The sequence below is a fragment of the Aplysia californica genome, unplaced genomic scaffold, assembly GCF_000002075.1.
Source record: "Aplysia californica isolate F4 #8 unplaced genomic scaffold, AplCal3.0 scaffold00649, whole genome shotgun sequence".
NCBI classification, from domain to species: Eukaryota; Metazoa; Mollusca; class Gastropoda; order Aplysiida; family Aplysiidae; genus Aplysia; species Aplysia californica.
In genome coordinates, this window is record NW_004797919.1 from 170,933 (window position 1) to 190,609 (window position 19,677).

The 19,677-nt window shown below is 39.6% G+C and overlaps 1 protein-coding gene and 1 long non-coding RNA gene across 2 annotated transcripts in view; one reads left to right on the top strand and one right to left on the bottom strand.

Moving 5' to 3' along the window:
• The window catches only part of LOC101856050 (actin-like protein 6A), a 20,366-nt gene extending 3,299 nt beyond the window's left edge, over positions 1-17,067 (top strand). The window contains exons 2-14 of the mRNA XM_005108004.3: positions 4,538-4,614; positions 5,112-5,280; positions 6,141-6,241; positions 6,610-6,707; positions 7,044-7,138; positions 7,812-7,918; positions 8,800-8,886; positions 9,577-9,638; positions 10,425-10,539; positions 12,107-12,187; positions 13,152-13,247; positions 14,527-14,613; positions 16,012-17,067. Coding sequence (XP_005108061.1) covers positions 4,538-4,614; positions 5,112-5,280; positions 6,141-6,241; positions 6,610-6,707; positions 7,044-7,138; positions 7,812-7,918; positions 8,800-8,886; positions 9,577-9,638; positions 10,425-10,539; positions 12,107-12,187; positions 13,152-13,247; positions 14,527-14,613; positions 16,012-16,092 — 1,256 coding nt within the window. The 3' untranslated portion in view covers positions 16,093-17,067. The remainder of the gene's footprint in view (positions 1-4,537; positions 4,615-5,111; positions 5,281-6,140; positions 6,242-6,609; positions 6,708-7,043; positions 7,139-7,811; positions 7,919-8,799; positions 8,887-9,576; positions 9,639-10,424; positions 10,540-12,106; positions 12,188-13,151; positions 13,248-14,526; positions 14,614-16,011) is intronic.
• LOC106013088 overlaps positions 13,904-19,677 on the bottom strand; it is an 8,442-nt gene continuing 2,668 nt past the window's right edge. The window contains exon 3 of the long non-coding RNA XR_001185235.2: positions 13,904-14,230. This is a non-coding gene — a long non-coding RNA (uncharacterized LOC106013088). The remainder of the gene's footprint in view (positions 14,231-19,677) is intronic.

Sequence of the window (19,677 nt, forward strand, 5' to 3'; positions counted from 1 at the left end):
CCCAAATGCCATTTTCACCCTCTAAAAGCACTAAATTTCAATATCTTCGGGGGCTTCGCCCCCTGAACCCCCACCTGGGACGCTGTCCCTGGACCCTGCTGGGGGGCCGCAGAGGCCCCCAGACCCCTGGCAGAATTTTCCTTACTTTTCAGCTTCAGCTGGTGGAAGCACTGTTAGACACATGGTGGTGGAAGTTAGCAATGCCAATCGGGCTTTCCCGCGCGGCGAAAATTTGGTCCCCGTTTGCGCGCGATTTTGCGGACCCGGCCGAAGCGTAGGTGACTAACTTTGTCAACCTCGGTCTGCTCTATTTCCGAACCAATCCTAATGAAACTCGACAACCAATAAAAAAAAATAGGACAAACTAATGATAAGTGGACGTTGAAGTTCGTACACATAAATGAACCTATACTTTTGGTGTCGGGAACACTTTCGTATCGTGTACACCGAGAACTATAAGGAGTTTGAATTTCAAAGCGGAGATGGTAATAGATCTATCTATCCTCTATAGTGTGCTCAAATTTGAACGTTCTGTGTCAAGTAGTTGTTTAGACCCGATCATAAATGCACAACTACCTCCCTATCCAAAGCGGCTTGCCACAGAGACCGGCCATTTTCCCCTCACTCTCGCGGCAAATGTATGTGACCTACAAATCCCCACATGACTATTACGGGCCTGTTCATTGGTCACTTGAAATAGGGCAATGGCGGGCGCGTGCATCCGGTTGTTTTTCTCTCTATTCCCCTGTAACATCGCAATGGGGGTATTCAGAGGCGAGGTTTCTCGTCTCGGGGTGTTTGCGCCTCAAAGGGGAAAAAGAATTTTTAATTGTACGGCATGCTAGATTGAATTAACTTATCTTTTACGGTTGGCATGGTCTAAAGTCATCATAAAAAGCTTTGCAATTATTTAGTCACGCTGCCGACATATTTTTAAAGATCCCCTGTTGGGATACGATGCTATAAATAAAATGGACTCATCCCGACACCCTTTTTTCGCAAAATCGTAATATGTACACCAAATTTTTAATTATAACAAAATAGCTACGAATTGGGTAGTAAATCTGACTGCAAAAATGATTTCTACACCCAAAAACACATCGGGTAGCCAAGTTTCTCTCTAACACTCCTATTAGTTACTGAGATATCGTCGATTTTCTTACAGAATCTGCTACTGCATGGTCCACTTTTTAGGAGTATTTTCCTATATGTGGGTCATCCATATTTTGCCGACCTTCACAACCCCATAACTTTTTTTTATTTAAGAAGCGATTCTTAAAATTCAAGAAGCATAATTCTTAGAATTGAAAATCCTTTCTTAGGTACCACATAAAAAAGGGCTAAAGTGAAAATTAAAATTTTCATTGGCATTGCTATGGAAGTAATTGTGATGCTGTAGTGGTGGTGGAAAGACCCTGAGTTGTCAGTTACTTGTACTTAGACACTAGAGCTGGAGTCTGCTCGATTAATCGAAGTCTTGCGAGCAGCGGGCAGCTTACGCCAGAGGTTTGCGATCAGGCTTGTGCTTTGCTTTGTCTGCAGTTCGCTACCTGAGAGAACTTCCAGTAAGTTCTGACTAGCGGACAGGCTTGCTGTACTGTGTAATGACGTCGCGAACTCTCGTGGCTGTGGGTTCAGTACATATTACAGATTCCGGTTGTTTGCGGTGAAAGGCTTGCACTAAAAGTGCACAATTTGGGGTTTTTTCATAGTCGGGTTGTAAAAAAGAAAAGGATCTATTCAGTGCACTTAAACATTAATAATGGATCTGCGATTCTTACAATGCAAAGGCTTTTGTTTTTTGTAGATCTAGTGAAGTGCGCCTCTACAATTTTATGCTGGGTCTGGAAATATTGAGCCCGTTCAAATGAGAGTGCTAATGCTAAGAGGAAAAATGTCACTTTTAACTTTTGAATGTTTTCTGTCATATCAAATCAATCTCCTTGAAAGCAAAGAAAAAGGCCTAAAATATGAATGAAAGTAAAATTAAATCATGCACTAAAGAACACACACTTCTTTGTCAAAAAATGGCTGAAGGTTCTCAAGGACATAAATTAATTTAGTTTTCTTCTATTCCCATCGGGGGGAGAGGGAGTAAATATTTTGAAGCCTAATATTTTTATATATAATCCCGCTAGTGGGATGGGAATAAGAGAAAATCTTGTTCCCACCCAGGGTGGGAATAATGGCAGTCATGCATAAAAGATGTAAATTTTCAGTTTCCACAGGCTCTCGAGCTAAGGAAATAGTATAAGAAATGTATCAAGGTAGGAAGTAAAAGGGTTTGGGTTTTTTTGGCCATGAAAAAGTTATATGTAAGCCGTGTGGTGCAACAAGAAAGAAATCGCTTGAAACGATTGTAAATTTTTTTTTTCTAAAACCCGAACAAAACACATGTTTAAACAGAAACGAATGGTTATGATAAAAATATAAATAAACTTCTGGTGTATATTTTAGAACTAATTGGATGAAATTTAAAGCCATGTTTACCTTTATTTACTTATTGTTGCTCTACGAAACATTTCAATGCCAATCGGAGTTCCGCGTGAGGCGAAATTTTGGTCCCCGTTTGTAGGTGAATTTTTGGACCGGGTCGGAACGTGAGTGACTAACTTTGTCAAACTCGTTCTACGCTATTTCTGGACCAATGTGAATGAAACTTGGCAACCAATCAGAAAATAGGGCAAACTAATGAATGTGGACTTAGAAGTTTGTACACATAAATTAACCTATATTTTTGGTGTCGGAAACACTTTCATATTGGGTATACCGAAAACTATACAGAGCCTGATTTTCAACTTGAGAAGGTAATAGATTTATCTTTCCTCCATAGTGTCCTCAAATTTGAACATTCTGTGTCAAGTAGTTGTTTAAAATTTATCAAGAAATGTACCACTACCCCTATGTCCAAAGCACTTTGCTCGGAGACCGGCCATTTTCCCCTTACTCCCTCGGCAAATGTATGTGACTTAGAAATCCCTACTGCTAAATAATGGCAACTCCAGTTACAGTGAAGATTATAATATCAAACTGATCTCTGCTTTGCTTTTTATCAAATTATACCTGGAAGTCCCATGAGGGTTTATCGCATTCTGCACACAAACGGAAGATCTGACTCCGCAATGTGTAGCAGATTTTTTATTTGGCTGTTTTCATCAGACATATGAACTTTATTTGGCAACTTGGAAACACATTTGTCACTTTTTTCCATAAAACTACGATAGCTACAGAGTTGAAAGTTGGCAAGTACCTGCAAAAAAAGATAGGTCCCCTTGACGGAGCCCGATTTTTTTATTTTTTTATTTCCTGAATTTAGAAAAATATATTTAACAAAAATTCCCGTCCTTCTTTGGCCTTTGTGATTATTCTACTGAGAAACTAAACTAATCTGCGTCACTCTCCATCACAACGGAAGTTCATTACCGCTCTTTAACGTTCGCCTAAGAAACACGATTCAAGTGACCGGGTGAGTAATTTTCGTGAATCACCTGTGGTACATGGAGACGTGTTCCTGAGTACGCATCCAAAGAGTTGTTTTTAATAGGGTCCAAAGAAAAAAACGTTTTTATTACTGTGTCAAGATTTTTTGAAAAAATAGTTTTGTTTGGTCGCTAGCCTGTAGAAGTGCCATGCAAAGTTTTGTGGGCATAGGTAAATTTGTCAATGAGCTAGAATTTTTTTTAATGCTGTCAGAGGAAAGTGAAAAGCTATAGACGCTGCCTCTGTGATTTTGAAGACGTTGGTGTGTTCCTTTTGCAGTGTAGCAGCCCTTTCGTGGATTATTATTTTCTTAGTGCTTTTTTGTGATGGTAAGGTGAAACCCATATTTTGTGGTTGTGAAGGGCTAGACAGCAATACACTAAAGCAATGTTGATCAAGAGAGGAGTTAATCAAGGCAGATCTAATCTAAAGCTATATATAGATCTAGAAGCCAGGTGTGACTGTGAAAGGCCAGACAGCAATGTAATATAAAATGCCACTGCAGCGTAGACCAGTAGGAGCAGTGACACCAAGGCGTGGACCCCGAGCAAAGCCGGATACTCAGCTAGTATGAAATGTATCAGATCGTTGACCCAGAAAATCGAACATGTTTGATATTGGAGGATTTGATCTGCCAAAATGTTAATTCATGACCACATTTTCATGAATTTTCTCCCTCCTTTAAATAATGGAAAGAAAATCACATAATCCTTTGTTTTCATTCTGATTACACTCTTTCTATCCCGTTCTTGTGTATTTTTGTGGTTGCTGTATGTTATAAATCCGGAAGACATTCTGATATCCTTTATAATAATGATTGATATTGAATGCTGATACTCCATTTCGACTGCTTAGTGAAGATTCTGTGGTACGTCAATTTTCAAAATGGCTTATGGCTGAATCAAGCAATTGATTTGTTCCCTCCAGTTTAAATTTCCCGTGAAAACTGACTGATTTGCAATATTGAGATTATTTCTTATTTATTCGTCATATCATAATATAATATAATGTTCCTTTTCGTGTGTCTCACGCAATAATATTCAAAACTTTCTTCCAGATGAGGTGGGGGCTGTTGTATTTGACATTGGCTCATACTCCTTCAGAGCTGGGTTTGCTGGAGAGGACACTCCAAAGGTAAACCATCACTTTGTTTCTCCACCTTACCACCCCAGACACTAAGCTCAAGCTACATCATAGAATATGATAGAAGCTCCCTCATGGAGACTGTTCTTTTATTGCATGAACTGGATATGATTGAAGATGCTTTTGGCTTTGGTCGAGATAATTTGCTTATATTGTACAAGCTACAGTTTAACCTGTTGAAAGTAGCCATCCATTGTTGTCTGGGACATGTTTTTGGTCTGTTGGTTGATAAAATATTTAGAGGAAGCAATTGCATTAGACGATTGGTCATCTTCTATATTGAAAAAATGCTTGTGGCAAGTGGTCGTTTGTACTGTGGTTGTGTTGGACATGTGATACCTTGATCAGGTTTGACTGTATTTGGAAAATGATATTATGAAACATTGTAACTCATTGTTCAGTATTGTACTTACATTGTGTACCTAAATATTCCATTTTCATTCCTTTTCCTTTTGTACACATCTCTTTGTCTTGTTTTTTTGCCATAGGCTGAAATTCCAACCCATGTCGGTGTGCTTGATGACCTTGAAGCAGCCATGGAGACGGAGAACGGAGGAGACAACAACGTGACCCCCAAGAGATATTTGATCGACACAGTCTACATGAAGCACCCAGTCAAGGACATGGAGCTCACCAACTTCCTCAAAGCTGGAATGAGTAAGTCTCTAGCTAAGTGTGTGCCCCTGTAAAATATATTTGACTTCTCATCCGTGTGAAGAGGGAGTTCTGAATCCAGAGGTAAAATACTTGTCTACCATACCTGGTCCATGCAGGCATGGCTAGTGGGTGAAATCGTCCAGCTTTTCTCTCACATGATCTCAAGGGAGGTAGAATTAAGTACTGTGCCTTCTCTGTTTTTGACGGATAACTAAGAGGTATCATGTGTATATTGTATGGGTTTTGAAGAATTAATTACTGCGCTGTGCTTTTTCACTTGTTGGCTTTCAGCTGATACGAAATGTATTAGCGCAACCGCCCTTCTCATTGCCTGTCTGTTTCTTAAATCGTACAAGCTGTTTATGAGCACTCAAAAGAGCATTTATTAAACAAAATCCATTGACAGAGTTTTGAAGACCTCCGTTCCCATCTTATTGATGGCTGCTTATCTTTTGAAAGACACAACAAGTAACTCATAATGTGTTGAGAGATAAGATAAACCTGATAAGATGAGGAGATAAAGTAATCTTTGGTAGAATTCTAAGTAGATATGAGATGCATGTAGCCCAGACACTAAAAAAATACTAGTACACATTCACACTCACTGCTACTAGCTATTAATTATGGCCACATGCAGAGAATTAAGTTTACCCACAAAGAAAATTGCTTATTTGTCCCAAGCATATTAACAACAGTGCTCTAATTAATTGTTCTCAAACAAGTGTGACAAAAGGCTTGTCCTGGGTTTGTTTGCTAGTTTGTCAGGGTTTTCTTTTTGTTGTTGTTTCCCTTCCCCCCCTTCTCTGTGAGAGTAGCAAAGTGATGATGTGTGATCAATCTTTTCTTTGCGTTTTTTCCAGTTGAGGACTGGGACGTGTTTGAGAAAGTGATGGACTACGTCTACAGCCACAGCATCAAGTCAGAGGCACAGTATCACCCTGTGCTGATGTCTGAGGCCGCTGTAAGTCATGAGCCAAGGGTTGTGAAGAGATTTTCATTGGAAAAAGTTTGCTAAATTAAATAATCCAAAAGTAGTTGTACTTGCGATAAAAGTGTTGTTTTTTTAAAAATTATTATTCCTAAATCTGTTTGTTCTCTTTCTTGACCCGAAACTACTTTACACTTTGCTCAAGTTTAGTTTGTATCTTGATGTAAAAGTCACTTTTTACTGGTCCCATGTATTTTTTTTTTTTCTTGACCAAAAAGTAGGTACTTTAAAACTTTTTACCTGCCTTAGATTTGTTCATCTTATCTCTTTATCCAAAATGCTTTATTTATCTTCCTGGCCTCACTGGATGATCAGTTTCTTTTCTCTGTCTGTTTCCACAGTGGGTGACTAAAGGAAAACGAGAACAGCTGACAGAAATCATGTTTGAGAAATACAACATCCCTGCCTTTTTCCTGTGCAAGAACCCAGTCTTGTCTGCGTATCCTTTACCACAGATGAGAGTTTACTGAACCTATGCTGCTGTAATTCTGTGATTATTTTCATGTTTAATACAAAGCGCTTGGCAGCTCTACAGTGATGAGAATGTTGGTTTCATATTTTCATGTTTTGTACAAAGCACATGGTGACTACAATGATTGGAATATAGACTTCCCACCATGCCTTTTATAAGGCGGTAAAAGTAAATGATGCCAGTGCTATGCGCTTTTCGAGTGTATAAAATTAAGAAACAATTAGAAATATTTCAGTGTCAAAGCAACACATACCGTATTGTATATGGCTCTGTGTAGTTTGCAAACTTAACCTTTGTGTTCAGCTTTGCCAATGGGCGCTCAACAGCTTTGATAGTGGACAGCGGAGCCACGCAGACATCTGCAGTGCCTGTCTATGATGGCTATGTTGTAGGTCAATGTAAGTATGTCATGTAGGTCAGGCATGAGCAGGTGGTTTGGAGGGGGGGGGGTGTCACTGGCTGGATCCACTTTAACTTTTTCCCTCTTGTTATTCCTGTGTGCACTAAATGGTTGTTATTTGTTTCGATGTGCTTTCTTTCTTCAAGCAAACCTGTCATGAATTGAGAGAGTCTGCCCAATTCTGTTGGGGGGGGGGGGGGGGTGGGCTCTTTTCTGCAAATGTGTAGAATTTTCAAAAGTATTTCAAACCTTTTTTTTTTCTTTGTAAACCCTTTGCTTCCTTTTCTTTAATATTCATTGTAATGTATGCACAGGAAGCTTTTATATTTAATGGTTTATTGTGGGCTATTGTTCAGACATATCTGATGAATAATGGCTCATTGTATTATTTGCCAAATTGATTATTTTTCTTTGTAATTTTCATTTGAGGAAAAAAATTGGGGTGAATATAGGCTACAATCAATGCTTTTTTGCTTATTTTTATTTTCAAGTGTGTATAAAACTGATTTCAGAGTATTTAAGGACAAAATATTTCTTCTTTGACAGGGTAGTCTTCTCTCCCCCACATCATGAAAAAATGACTTCAGATTTTTTAATTTTTTTTCAGTGGATGCTGGCTGCTTTATTTACTTATTTATTTATTTATTCTTTTTTTTTTTGTCTGTCCCCAGGTATTGTCAAGTCTCCCCTGGCTGGAGATTTCATCACTGCAGAGTGCAAAAAAATGATGACAGAGATGGGTATTGAGGTGCCACCACCCTATTCCATAGCCAGCAAGGTGGGTCTGGGACTTATAATATTGCAGTTGTCACTTCAGTAAAAGTAAACATGTCTTCTCTCCTCATGACAATTATAGTCCTCTATTCCCTTTTCTTGTGAGATGCAGCCCCAACTCCAAGGTGACCCGAAAAGTTGCTCACTAAATCAAGCAAGTTTAAAATGGGGAGGGGGGGGGGGCTACTTCCAACCTCTTAGCCCTATACTAGTAGGAACAAATCCTACTTCCAACCTCTTAGCCCTATACTAGTAGGAACAAATGCTGTACTTTACTTTTACAGTTACTTCTTCAGTATGATTTAAATCTGTCGCTTCACTTTGTCTGGAATTTTTAAAATGTTTTTTTTTTTTTTGTATTGGCCAAGGTAGAGAGGCAATGCCTTCTCTTTGGAAAGTACTGTTTTGTTTTATGTCCATCCTGATATTATGGGTGTCAGGCTGGTTTGTTGTGACAGTCATATATATATATACAGGCGTTATTGTTTGGTGTGATAGAGGTTGTGTGTTAAAATATGCTGGCCGCGGCGGCGTTGGCAGGTGACCGTTTTACACAGTAAAATTATATATAGAAAAAATGCAAGGAGGGAAATGGAAAATGGGCTTTTGTACGGGTGGCTGTCATGGCAGGTTCGACTGTAGTCATAATCAGAATCAGATGGTTGTGGGGGCTGTAGTGCGATCTGCTCCTTCTCCAATTTTCACAATTATCACTATTATCTTGGTCAGTTCCCAGAAAAATGTTGGCATTATCTCAGCTGCTGGTCTTAAAGTTGTTCTTACTCACTACCTTTAATATTGACTGCCCTTTTGTTCTCTTTTTACTGAGATTTTTTTTCATGTTTTTTTATTTTCTGTTTTTCTTTTCCTGATTGACTTATTCAGGAGGTTGTGGGTGATGCCCAGCCTGCCAAGTGGAAAAAGAAAGAAAACATAAATGTGACGAAGTCTTTCCACAATTACATGGTCAAGGTAAGTGGTCACAAACCTCTGGTGGGGGTTAGTGAAAGATTGAACATGCCCTTTGTGCTGGCAGATTTGAATAGAACATGTCCCTCAGTGACTTTTTTCTGCATGTTTGTTTTAATTGTAAATTCACTTTTTTGTATTTTGAGCAAAATTGCTTTTGTTATTGTTGAATGTTAATTTTTTAAAGTTCTTACTTGATTGTGTGTGTTGGAATGCGCTTAATTTCAAGCAAAAGTGAAGAAACATATTTTGATATTTCTTATTTCCAAAGTATTGATGCTCAGTGTTGGAATTTTGTGACTTGTGATATTTCATGTCACTAATGTTCTTAAACAGAAAATGAAATGATCATTGCTTACAATTTTAGAATTCTGTCTGCTTTTCATGTTTGTGCTTTTTTTTTCTGTTTGAAATTTGTAATGGTGATCGAAAAGAAAATCACGCTGGAACTCGGTAAATCATTGTTCCTTGCAAGGCCCAGAGCACGTTCAGTGGTAGTACAGAATCTGTCATGACAAGTAAATAAAATTGTCGTAAGATATATACATGTATTTGCTGAAGCAGATGGTCCTGGATTTTAGAGTGGCCAAACATATATATATGTAAATTACAATTGTTAAAAGATGTCACTGCTGTGCTAGAAGTGTATCCTGTATGAAAGAGGTTCTTGTATTGTTTTCTCTCTCCTAACAGGATGTACTTCAAGATTTTGCTGCAACCATTCTTCAAGTGTCAGACTCTCCGTACGATCAAGCGTAAGTGATGCATGGAAAGTCTGAATTTGTTTTAGGTCTCCCAGGTCTCTCGCGCAGAGGGGGGGGTTGACCATACATAGCCTCGGAAAGAATTTTGTAGAGCAAAAGATGAAACTTAGAAAAGGTCATCATTCTTGGAATCAGTCCAGGATGGAGTTCTGGTGCAGACAAATATCTGTTAATGTTGTGGAATGTCTCTCTCTGTCTCTGTCTCTCTGTCACAGTCTCTCTCTCTCTCTCTCTCTCTCTCTCTCTCTCTCTCTCTCTCTCTCTCTCTCCCTCTCCCTCTCTCTCTCTCTCTCCCCAGTTCCAAATAAGTTGTCCCTAGGCCTGTCCTGTATTTCTTTCTCTTTCTTCTCTCCTTTACTGTTCCTTTTTCATGGAAAGCTTCATCTCTTCTCCTTCCTACTTTTTTTCCCCCCCCTTCTCCTTTGTGGGTGGTTTGCAGGCGCTCTGGTGTGGTTTTCTCCTTTTTTCCTATCAAACATCTATCGTCCTTATCTCTCCTTCTTTTTTGTGTATGTTACTCTCTTGTAACATATCTATTCTTCAGCACTTATAGGCCTATAACATTATTGTGTTGCATATGCCGTAAAACTCTTACTAAAACCAAACAATACTTTTTCCTTCTTTTGCAAGTTAGATAAACTTACTCAGACCTAATTTTTTTTTCTACTTTAAAAATGAAGCTAGTATGAAGAAAGTAACTTATTAGTCTTTGCTGTCTTGTTGTAACCTGAGGAAATCACAGCTCAACATTTTTCCCCTTCTGATTATATGTTTCAGTCAGGCGGATGCGATGCCCACAGTCCACTACGAGTTCCCTCACGGATACAACCAGGACTTTGGCAACGAGAGGTTCAAAGTCTGTGAGGGTTTGTTTGATCCATCATTCATCAAGGTGAGTAGGGAGTCTGTGTGGCTTGACCCATTTTGCCGTAACTGTTTTAACCCATTGGAGGTTATTGCGACTATAGTTGCGATCGTGAACGTGGGCAGTTGAGACCCCAATTTGTATACAGAACCACCAGCAATGGTTTTACCTAAGTTAAACTCTTTTCAAGGAAGATTTTCCGAACATTTCCTGCCCCAAACAGGAATTGAGACCCAGAATTGGAATAGGAAACAGTCTAGGAATTTGTTTACTTCAGTCACTAAGGCAGTAATCGAATCTGAAATGGCTGCAAATATGAATGTTTGCTCCCTGTTCAATGCATTTTATCAGGATAGTGGTGATTCAAGAGAAACAGACTGCATTTTAATACCCGGTACAAAAAGTGTGAAGTATATATAGCCCTCTGTGTCCCTGATTGTTTTGAACTGCATCATTCATACTAGGACTAGGAGAAATTTGACACCACAACGTCAGGACTAACACACAGGCTAAGACACTCTGACAAACAAACAAATTAAATCTATGGCAAGGTATTTTTTGGAAAATTGTATGCCATGTTTTTTCTTCACTCAATTTCCAGTTCAAAGATGTTTGGTTCATATTTCTATCTAAAAAAAATAGGAAGTTATAGGCATTTTTCATGACCCACCCAAATTTTTATGAAGTTCTTATTAAATTAATTCGCCTCTGGGGGACCGGACAGTGCAAATTAATTTGTCTCTTGAAGGGTGAAGAGTTGGGCTGCTTTGACCTTGGTTGAGTGGCGTACAACATCCTTGCAGTCAGTGATACTCAATAATATAAACTTCCCTTTGTGGGGTCGAACTATTGTTTTTCGGGAACAATGGCACAGAGTTTCAACTGCTACGCCATCAGATAGGCCTACCTCTGTGCTGTACTTGTGTCCTTTTTCCCTTTTACATCTGAGCCCCTGAACCTTCAGGATCCATGCACCTGAGCTTCTTTGCTTTGACTGCTAGATTTACCCCTCCATAAGCTGAATTGTGAATTTGGTGAGCAGACGAGTAAAGGTAATAGACTCTCTGGCTTGTAATCCTGCCACAGGGTTATAACTAGGTCAGCAAGCCTGTGATCTCTTGTCCTGCTAATGGGTGGCACATGTTGATGCAAAATTTTGCAGTTACTTTTTGTTAAAAATCGGTGGGTATTTGGTTAGTGCTTTGATGTGGTCTGCTTCTTCTTTCCCATCGAACATCTATTGTCCTTATGTCCCCTATTTATTTTCCCCTTTGTATGTTACTTTCTCGTATCACATCTAATCTTCGGCACTTTATGACCTGTTGTTTTGTTGTAAGTGCAGTAAAACTCATCATCATCATCATCATCATCATCATTGCCTTTCTCACCTTGCACCAGGGTATAGGCCACGGACAAACACCTTCCACCTTTCTCTATCCTGGGCTAGCCTCTTGATGTAATTCCATGTCTTCCCACTTTTCTGTACATCGATTTCTGTGACTCTTCTCCAGGTTCCATGCGGTCTTCCCCTTGATCTCTTACCTTTTTTTTTTTGGTTGGTTGTTTACCCTTTCCACTTGTCTGTGTCCCTCAGGAGTCCGGGGGCAACTCTATGCTGGGTGTTGGTCACGTGGTCACCTCCAGCGTGGGAATGTGCGACATCGACATCAGGCCTGTAAGTCTCCGGTGGTGCTCACTATCTGCTGCACTTTCTGTATACTACTCTGTTTATGTATTTTTGTTTTGTTTGGGGTTTTTTGGTTGTCTTTTTTATTTTTGCAAATTACTCTTTCCATCCCTTTTATATATAATGTCATCATTTATGTCTTTTTTTTTCTCACTGTTTTTGACTGTCTGTCTGCTAGTTTACTTCTGTTTATCTATGTCACTGTTTGTGCCTCTGCCTGTTTGTATACCACTCTTTTTGTCACTGTTTGTGCTTCTCTTTTTATCCCTCTGTTTATGCATCTGATCGTTTTGGGATCTGTTTATGTATCTCACTGATTGTGGTTCCCTGTCTGTTAATATAACACTCTTTATGGGTTGTTTATGTAAATCACTTTTTCTTGCTCTCTGTATATATGTAGGCCCTATACTTTTGTTAGTGCCTCTGTCTTTTTGTATAATACGCTTTCTCTCATTACGTTTTTTGTTGTGTTTGTGGTTCTTTGTACAATGATACTTCTTTTTTATTCTCAGTGTTTATGTATGACCAATTTATGCCTCTATTTAAAACTATTTTTACTGCCCTGCATAATATGTATACCACTGTATCTGTATTCTGGTAGCTGGTGGTAATTATGTTATGCTCACACTGAGTTACCAGTAATCAGTAAGGATTTTTTTCCATTTCTAAACTAGGATTTGAGCATTGTTTGGTTTTAAATGTATAGGTTAGTTGCCATTATTGAGAAATATTTGGCCTTGACTGTTGGTATAGCAAAGCTGACTCTCAGTCACATTGTTTGTTACTGTTTAAAAAATATATAAATTTTATGCAAAAAAGCTAACCTTTTGTTTAATACAATTTTTTAAAAAAACTAGAAGTTGCATTTCTGTACAGAGATAAGTAAAACTGTGGTTGTTTATAACAGGTTTTTGGAAGAAATTAATTGGAGTTTGTATTTTTGTCTCCTCAGAGTCTATACGGGAGTGTCATCTGTGTTGGAGGGAACTCTCTACTTCAGGGCTTCACCGACAGACTCAATAGAGATCTCAGTAACAAGACGCCGCCGGTATGTCCGGGCTGACGCGGCTGAATGGTTATCAATCAGTTCTTTATGCCACATTGACACTATTTAGATAATGTAGGGGTCAGGTTGTTTCAGCCCTGTCTCTGAGGGCCAGCCTGTGATGAATGGGATGCAGCACATTAACAAAAAGATGGTATACTCGATAGAGTAGACTTGCCCATAATGGGAATCGAACTCACATTTTTTTCAAGTTCGGGCCTAACCTTTACACCAGACCTTGTTAACAATGTGCAGATACAGTTGAACCTTTGAAAATGGACCACTAATTGTCAAGGAGGAAAGTGGATGTATTAGACAGGTGACCATCTTATACGGTGACGTTGGGATATAAAAAATACGCCAGGGATAAAATGGAAAGTGACCGTTTGTACAGGTAATTGTCTTATAGTACTTATACAGGTGGTCTTTAAAGCAGGTTCGACTGTATTATACAGGCTTGTGTTGTAGAATAGGTATAATTTGTCCCCCTTGGTTTTGCTCCTATGGCGTTATACATTTTTAAGGTCAATTTTATTCATTGCTTTTACATGCTATGATTACGGGGAATATAAGTATAATGAGGGAAAAAATAACACTTTCCTGTGTCTTTGTAGGTTTTTGTGCTGAATGTTTGAAATGAGATTAAAAAAAACAATGTCTTTGCTCTTACAGGTAAATATCCTGAACTTTCAATGATCTTTATTAGTGGTAGCCGAAGAAAATAAAGTTAAGTACTGTTCATTAAATCTATAAGTGATGTTGTTGTTGTTGTTATCGATCCAGCAACAGCTGGGCTCTCGCCCTTCTGTCCAATGCCATGTAGTGATAAGTGCAGGTCTGCTGCAGTTGCTGTAATGTTCCATAGAGTGTGTTGTCAATGTTAGGTCTCGGAGGGAGAAGGGTAATCTATAAGTGATACCTTGAAACTGTTTGGCCATTGTCTTCAAGTTGACTCTCTCGAATTGGGCCCCCCTGGTTTTGGGACTCTGGTGAGTAGGAGAAAAATAGAAATTAGATTTTGTAAAATGTATTCAATCTGCTTTTTTTTAAAAAGATGGGTATTGATTTGCAACACATTTTTTAAATAATGACCCAGAAGGTCTGGTCAAAGGTCATGCGTCATGGCAGAAGTAAATACGACAAGCTGAGTCCACCAAGTGGCATTTTGTTGTAATGTGAGGGGCATAGAGTAGAGCAAAGATCACAGGTAAACATAGAAAACTTGATACATTTGTGGTTTGAGAAGAAGAGCTGCTGAGCTTCTCCATTTCGATGTCCACAGAGCATGAGGTTAAAAATCATCGCAGCTTCCAGTTCTTCAGAAAGACGATTCAGCAGTTGGATTGGAGGATCAATTCTCGCGTCATTGGTGAGTTCTGAGTTTGGTTATAAGGCGAAAGGGGGTGTCTGTGGTGTGTATTGACTAAAAACAGATGTGTTCTTATTTATTTTTGTTTGTAAACAACCCTTTGAGAAAAACATAATAGTTTTGCAATATCGGATATAAAGATCCACCAGTCATGGAGGGTTGGCGAATTCTGTGGGGGTGTGTATTTTATCTCTTTTAAAAGGCCGGTGCTACTCGCCGGATGTCGGGTGTCTAGTGTTAGGCTACCAGCGTCAGGGTACTCGCCCGATCTAGAGTGGCTAGCGCCAGGCTAGTCGACCGAATTACTGGCCCGTGGGGATTTCTGCGACCTCGGGTGGCTAGCATTTTCTGCCCACTCGGAGCCGGTCACCTAGATCTAGTCTTAGTCTTATGCGGGTGCCCACTACGGCTGGATCGGGCCAATCGCCCGACTCGTTCGCCTGAAACTGAACACAAACAAGTTTGTTTTTTAGGCGAGTCCAAAATAGATCATAGATGTTTTTCAGCCATCTATTTTTGTCATCTTTCGAGGTTTCCCTCGCGAGTTGACTACACTGTTGTAGATCCCTTTATTAATTATTTAATTATTATCATTCATCGGAATTCCAATGACAAAGTTACTAACAAGAGAAATGCAGCGCCGTGATGTTATTAAAGATTGTTTGACTACTACCAAGATGTTTCATTTGCCCTATCTCGCGTCTGAACGAGACTTTGGCGTTAGATCTACCTCGTCTTCTTAGCGCACGACGGCCCGTGATACGAGTGTAAACAGATGTTCCAGCGCTGAGTTGAAAGCGGTAAATTTTGTCTTCAGGCAGAGAGGGGAGGAGGGGGGGGGGAAGAAAGAGAGAGAGAGTGAGAACGAGAAAGAGAAAGAAAGTGAGTGAGTGACTGAATCTTTCACGATTGATCACGCGAATTTTAAAGGAGCATGCGCAAAAATCCCCATGGGTCAGAAGCGGCAGTCCAAGCGGGGCTAATCGACTGAATTCATTCGCTCGGAACATGCGCAGAAATCCAAGATCGGGCGAGTAGCCTGACGCTAGCCGCCCGACATCGGGCATTTAAAAAGTGAATTCAAGGTTATGAAAAATGACTCCATGATAAAGCAATATTAGTATTAGATGCTTAGTGTCCAGGTTTTGTACCTGTCTTTGATTACTTCAGACTTATATATATAAGAACACCTTATGGAAGATCTAATAAAAAAACAAACAAAAATGTCAGGTACCAAAGAGGTGGAGAGTGCTGAGGTTTCCTGAAGGTAATGATGAAAAGTTTAGGTGCATCAATGAACGGTCCTGTGTGCTGGTGAGATTGCTATCTATAAAGATCTTTGCAGATCAGTTTGGAATAATGTTATTTACATGTGATTTTTTCCCTTTTTGTTTTCAGGGTGCTTTTCAGCAAATGTGGGTTTCCAAGCAAGAATATGAAGAGGGAGGAAAAATGTGTGTGGAAAGGAAATGTCCGTAGACGCAACTCTTGCCTGCTTTTGGCTGTTGACGGAATGCAACCAAGCAAGAGGACCCCAGTTTCTTTGATGTTGTACATTGCTGATGTATATTACTGTTCTCTCCAGCCAGTTCACGGAGGAGCTGATGCGAATGTATATAGCAACTTCCCCATGGAGAGCTGTACCTCAAAGTGAAAATAGGGAGTGGCAATGGGGTTTTGCATGCATCATGAGAGAGAGAGTGGAGAAGTGTTTGGGGTGGGGGGGGGGGGGGGTGTTGCTCTTGGTTGGAGAATTCTTTTTTCTTTGACCTTTCTTTGTCACATATGAATAGTCTGATGAAGTGATTGATGGGGTTCTTTGTGTAAGACGATGTGTTCAGGGTTGTGGAAATTTGAACATTTTTATTTATATTTTTATTCTGGAAAGGAGGGGGAGGGAGATGTGTTTTAACAATTGTTTGGTTTATAGAATTTGTTTCTTTTTTATATGGAGTGGGCTATGTTTATATGGAATTGTCAAGAGGGGGGGGGGGTGCATTTATGATAGAAGAGGCTATGATACAAGGTAATTTTTGGGTGTGTTGAGTCAGAAGGGATGGCCGGGAAGGTCAAATTCATGGTGCTTCTTTACGGATCTGTTAGCGCAGGGGGATCAGGGGAACTTAATACAAGCAGCACAGCTCTGAGACTTTCATTCCCCTAGCTCTGTTGTTTGCAAGGCTGGCAGTGACATTTTTTTGACATTTCCGTGTCAAATCCGGCTGACTGCCATTTGACTGTGTGAATTTTTATTCTGACTGTCAGAAAGATTTCTACTGCTCTCAGCGCATGAGGTAGAAAGATAAGGACGATAATCTCGGCTCGGAATGCCGGGGCTTATTCTGGCTCAGCAGTTCGTTCTCCACACAGACACAAACGACTGGATCAAAAGTGTACAGTTTTCTGCGGACCAGCATTGTCTTGGAAAAATTAAATGTTGTCCACAAGAAACTGCGCCATTTTGTTGTCTTTTTGCTTTATTCTGTTTGTCGATTCCTTTTTCTTTTTTGTCTTGCACCCACTCAAATTGGGAAAGGAGAGGCTAAAGGTAAAGGGGCAAAATGACCCCCAGAAATTTTGCTCTCAATGCAAGTCAGATACTCTTTTATCATTTACATATGTATGTTCTTTAATTGATGTTTAGAATGGAGCACAGACACAAACTTGTTCTGCTGTCTTGGGGAAAAAGGACGAATATCACGACATTCCCATTTTCCCGGAGGGCCAAAAAATCAAATTTATTCGTCTCACGTTTAAAAAGTTGGTTTTTTATTTTATTTTTAACTTGATTTTTTTGCAGGAGGAAGGATGGTGCATTATGCACTTGTAGTTACAATTTTGTTTGGAAATATCAACAAAATTTTGTGTGAGAAGACAAAAGTCATTCTTTCATAACAGATTGATGAAGTTTTAATTAGCTTTTTATGGGAAAAGGACGAATAACGATATTCGTCTTTCTTTCACCCGACGTTGTCAAATAGTAAAGTCCTGGATTTTTCGTTTCTGTGATATTTGAGGTTCGTCTGGTTTTATGTAAGTGTTTTGGGGCTTCCAGACTTTTATTTAATTGCGCTTTGCCGGTGGAGCCAAAGATCCGGGGTTCAAATTCTGGTGAGTGTACACAAGCAGTGGTGCTTGTCGTCTTACTGCGTGCAACACACTTGACACTGCGGGGATCAACGCCGGATATGCCAGGATTTGAGCCTTTTGGTATTTCATCATAAGACCTGTGGCATTGTAACATAAGCATGTTTTGGCGAAGAAGGACGAATATCGGTTTATTCGTTGCTTTTTCGTAAACTGAGGACGAACCTCTCAGTATTCGTCCTGTAGGACCGGAGATTCGTCTTTCTTTCATAAAATATAAAATAAATTAAAAAGAAAAAATTATGACGATACTTCCAATACCAAAATAAAGTATTCGAACATCTCTAAATGTAATGGCCACTGGTTCCAAAGATGCAGCTTTTCATTCTCTTTCACATGGTATCGATATCTCTATTTGACCAAATTTCCGATATTCGTCCTTTTTTCCTAACTAAGACGGCAGTGTTGGCGTCCTGTCATCGTGTTCAAATTTCTGTCCATTCTATAGAAATGCAGGTGCTTTTTACTCCCCCATCAACACAATTTAGATTGCGGGGGGGGGGGGGGGGGGGGGCTCTCTCTCCTGTGGTGAAGAGGTATGGTGTTCACCTCTCATTCAATAGGTCCTGGATTTGAAACCTTGACAGTTGTGTAAAAATAATGGTCTTCTAAAAAATTTTCTCCTTTCACTTCATTTCCTGTTGTCTAGTCATATTCAGTCATCTGCTTTCATCTCCACTTTCTGCCCCCCACCCACGGCCTCCTCTGGGCTCCTCTCTCCTTTACTCCTCTTTCTACGTCTATCCCTGGCCACTTCTTTCCTACAGCCTTATCTATCAGCCTTACTTTGAACTTAGGGTAGGTAAGACAGTCAAGACTGAACCCCTACCCTTCTCGGATAAGGCAGAAAAATCTCGGAGGTCCCGTGTGCAAGTCGCGCAAGTTAATAAAGTTAGATTCATTGATGGTCCTGAAAAAAAAAATCAATAACAGTTTGCTCCGGCCGCCACTCGTGCAAAATTCAAAATTAATTCCTCTCAAAACTGAAAATACACTAGTCAGTACATGTTTAAGTATAAGTATAAAAACGAATTATCTTCGAGAGTTTGTATGTGGCTGCCTGAAGTCCTGAAGGCAAAGGGCCCTATAGAGTGGGAAAAATGGTCATCATACATTAAAATCAGTTGCAGACTACACTACCCCAGAAATATAGCAGGGAAGCGCAAAGAAGAACACAATTGAGATCATGTGAAGTGGGCTTCTACTCTGCCAGGGCCAACATGGAGGGATACAACGTCCTGGTAGAATGATCGAGATACTTGACCAAGATCCTCCTCACAAGGGAATCGGACTCGGGTCTTCTACTTGTGACTTCTGCACCACAGATGCCGGTCTTCCATAATAGAATCATGACCTGGAGGTTGTTACAATAAGGGACCGTTCACAAGTGACGTCAGCTCGAGGGGGAGGGGGGGGATCAGTGAAATGTTGACATAGTGGGGAGGGTGGGTGGTCCTTATAACTGTTCCTGTCGTTTCATGCAAGAAAAATTCTGAAATTATACAAACAGCTCAATAATGTGAAATTACGCGATTCTGTCAATTTTAACAAAGATTGATACAAAGTCAGAAATTATGTAAAAATGTAGCAAATTTTGATAAGTTGTGCGGGGTGCATAAAACCACGGGGACTGTTATAAAGTTGACGTCAACCTAGAAGGTTGGGGGGAAAAGAAAGGAAGAAAAAATGTTATAAATAGACCACATTTTTAAAAATCTAAAATTACATCGAATTATTTTGATTGGTTTCTTTGTTGTATTCTTTAATAAATAACTGTTTGTTTTTTAAATTTTAAAACAAAGATCAAAGGTGTAATTAAAGTGTAAATATAAAATGCATCATTTACAATGTACAGGTTCTATCTTAAAGTACATGTACGTTTTGGTTGACGCCGGCAGGGGGGTCCAGCGAAAGATG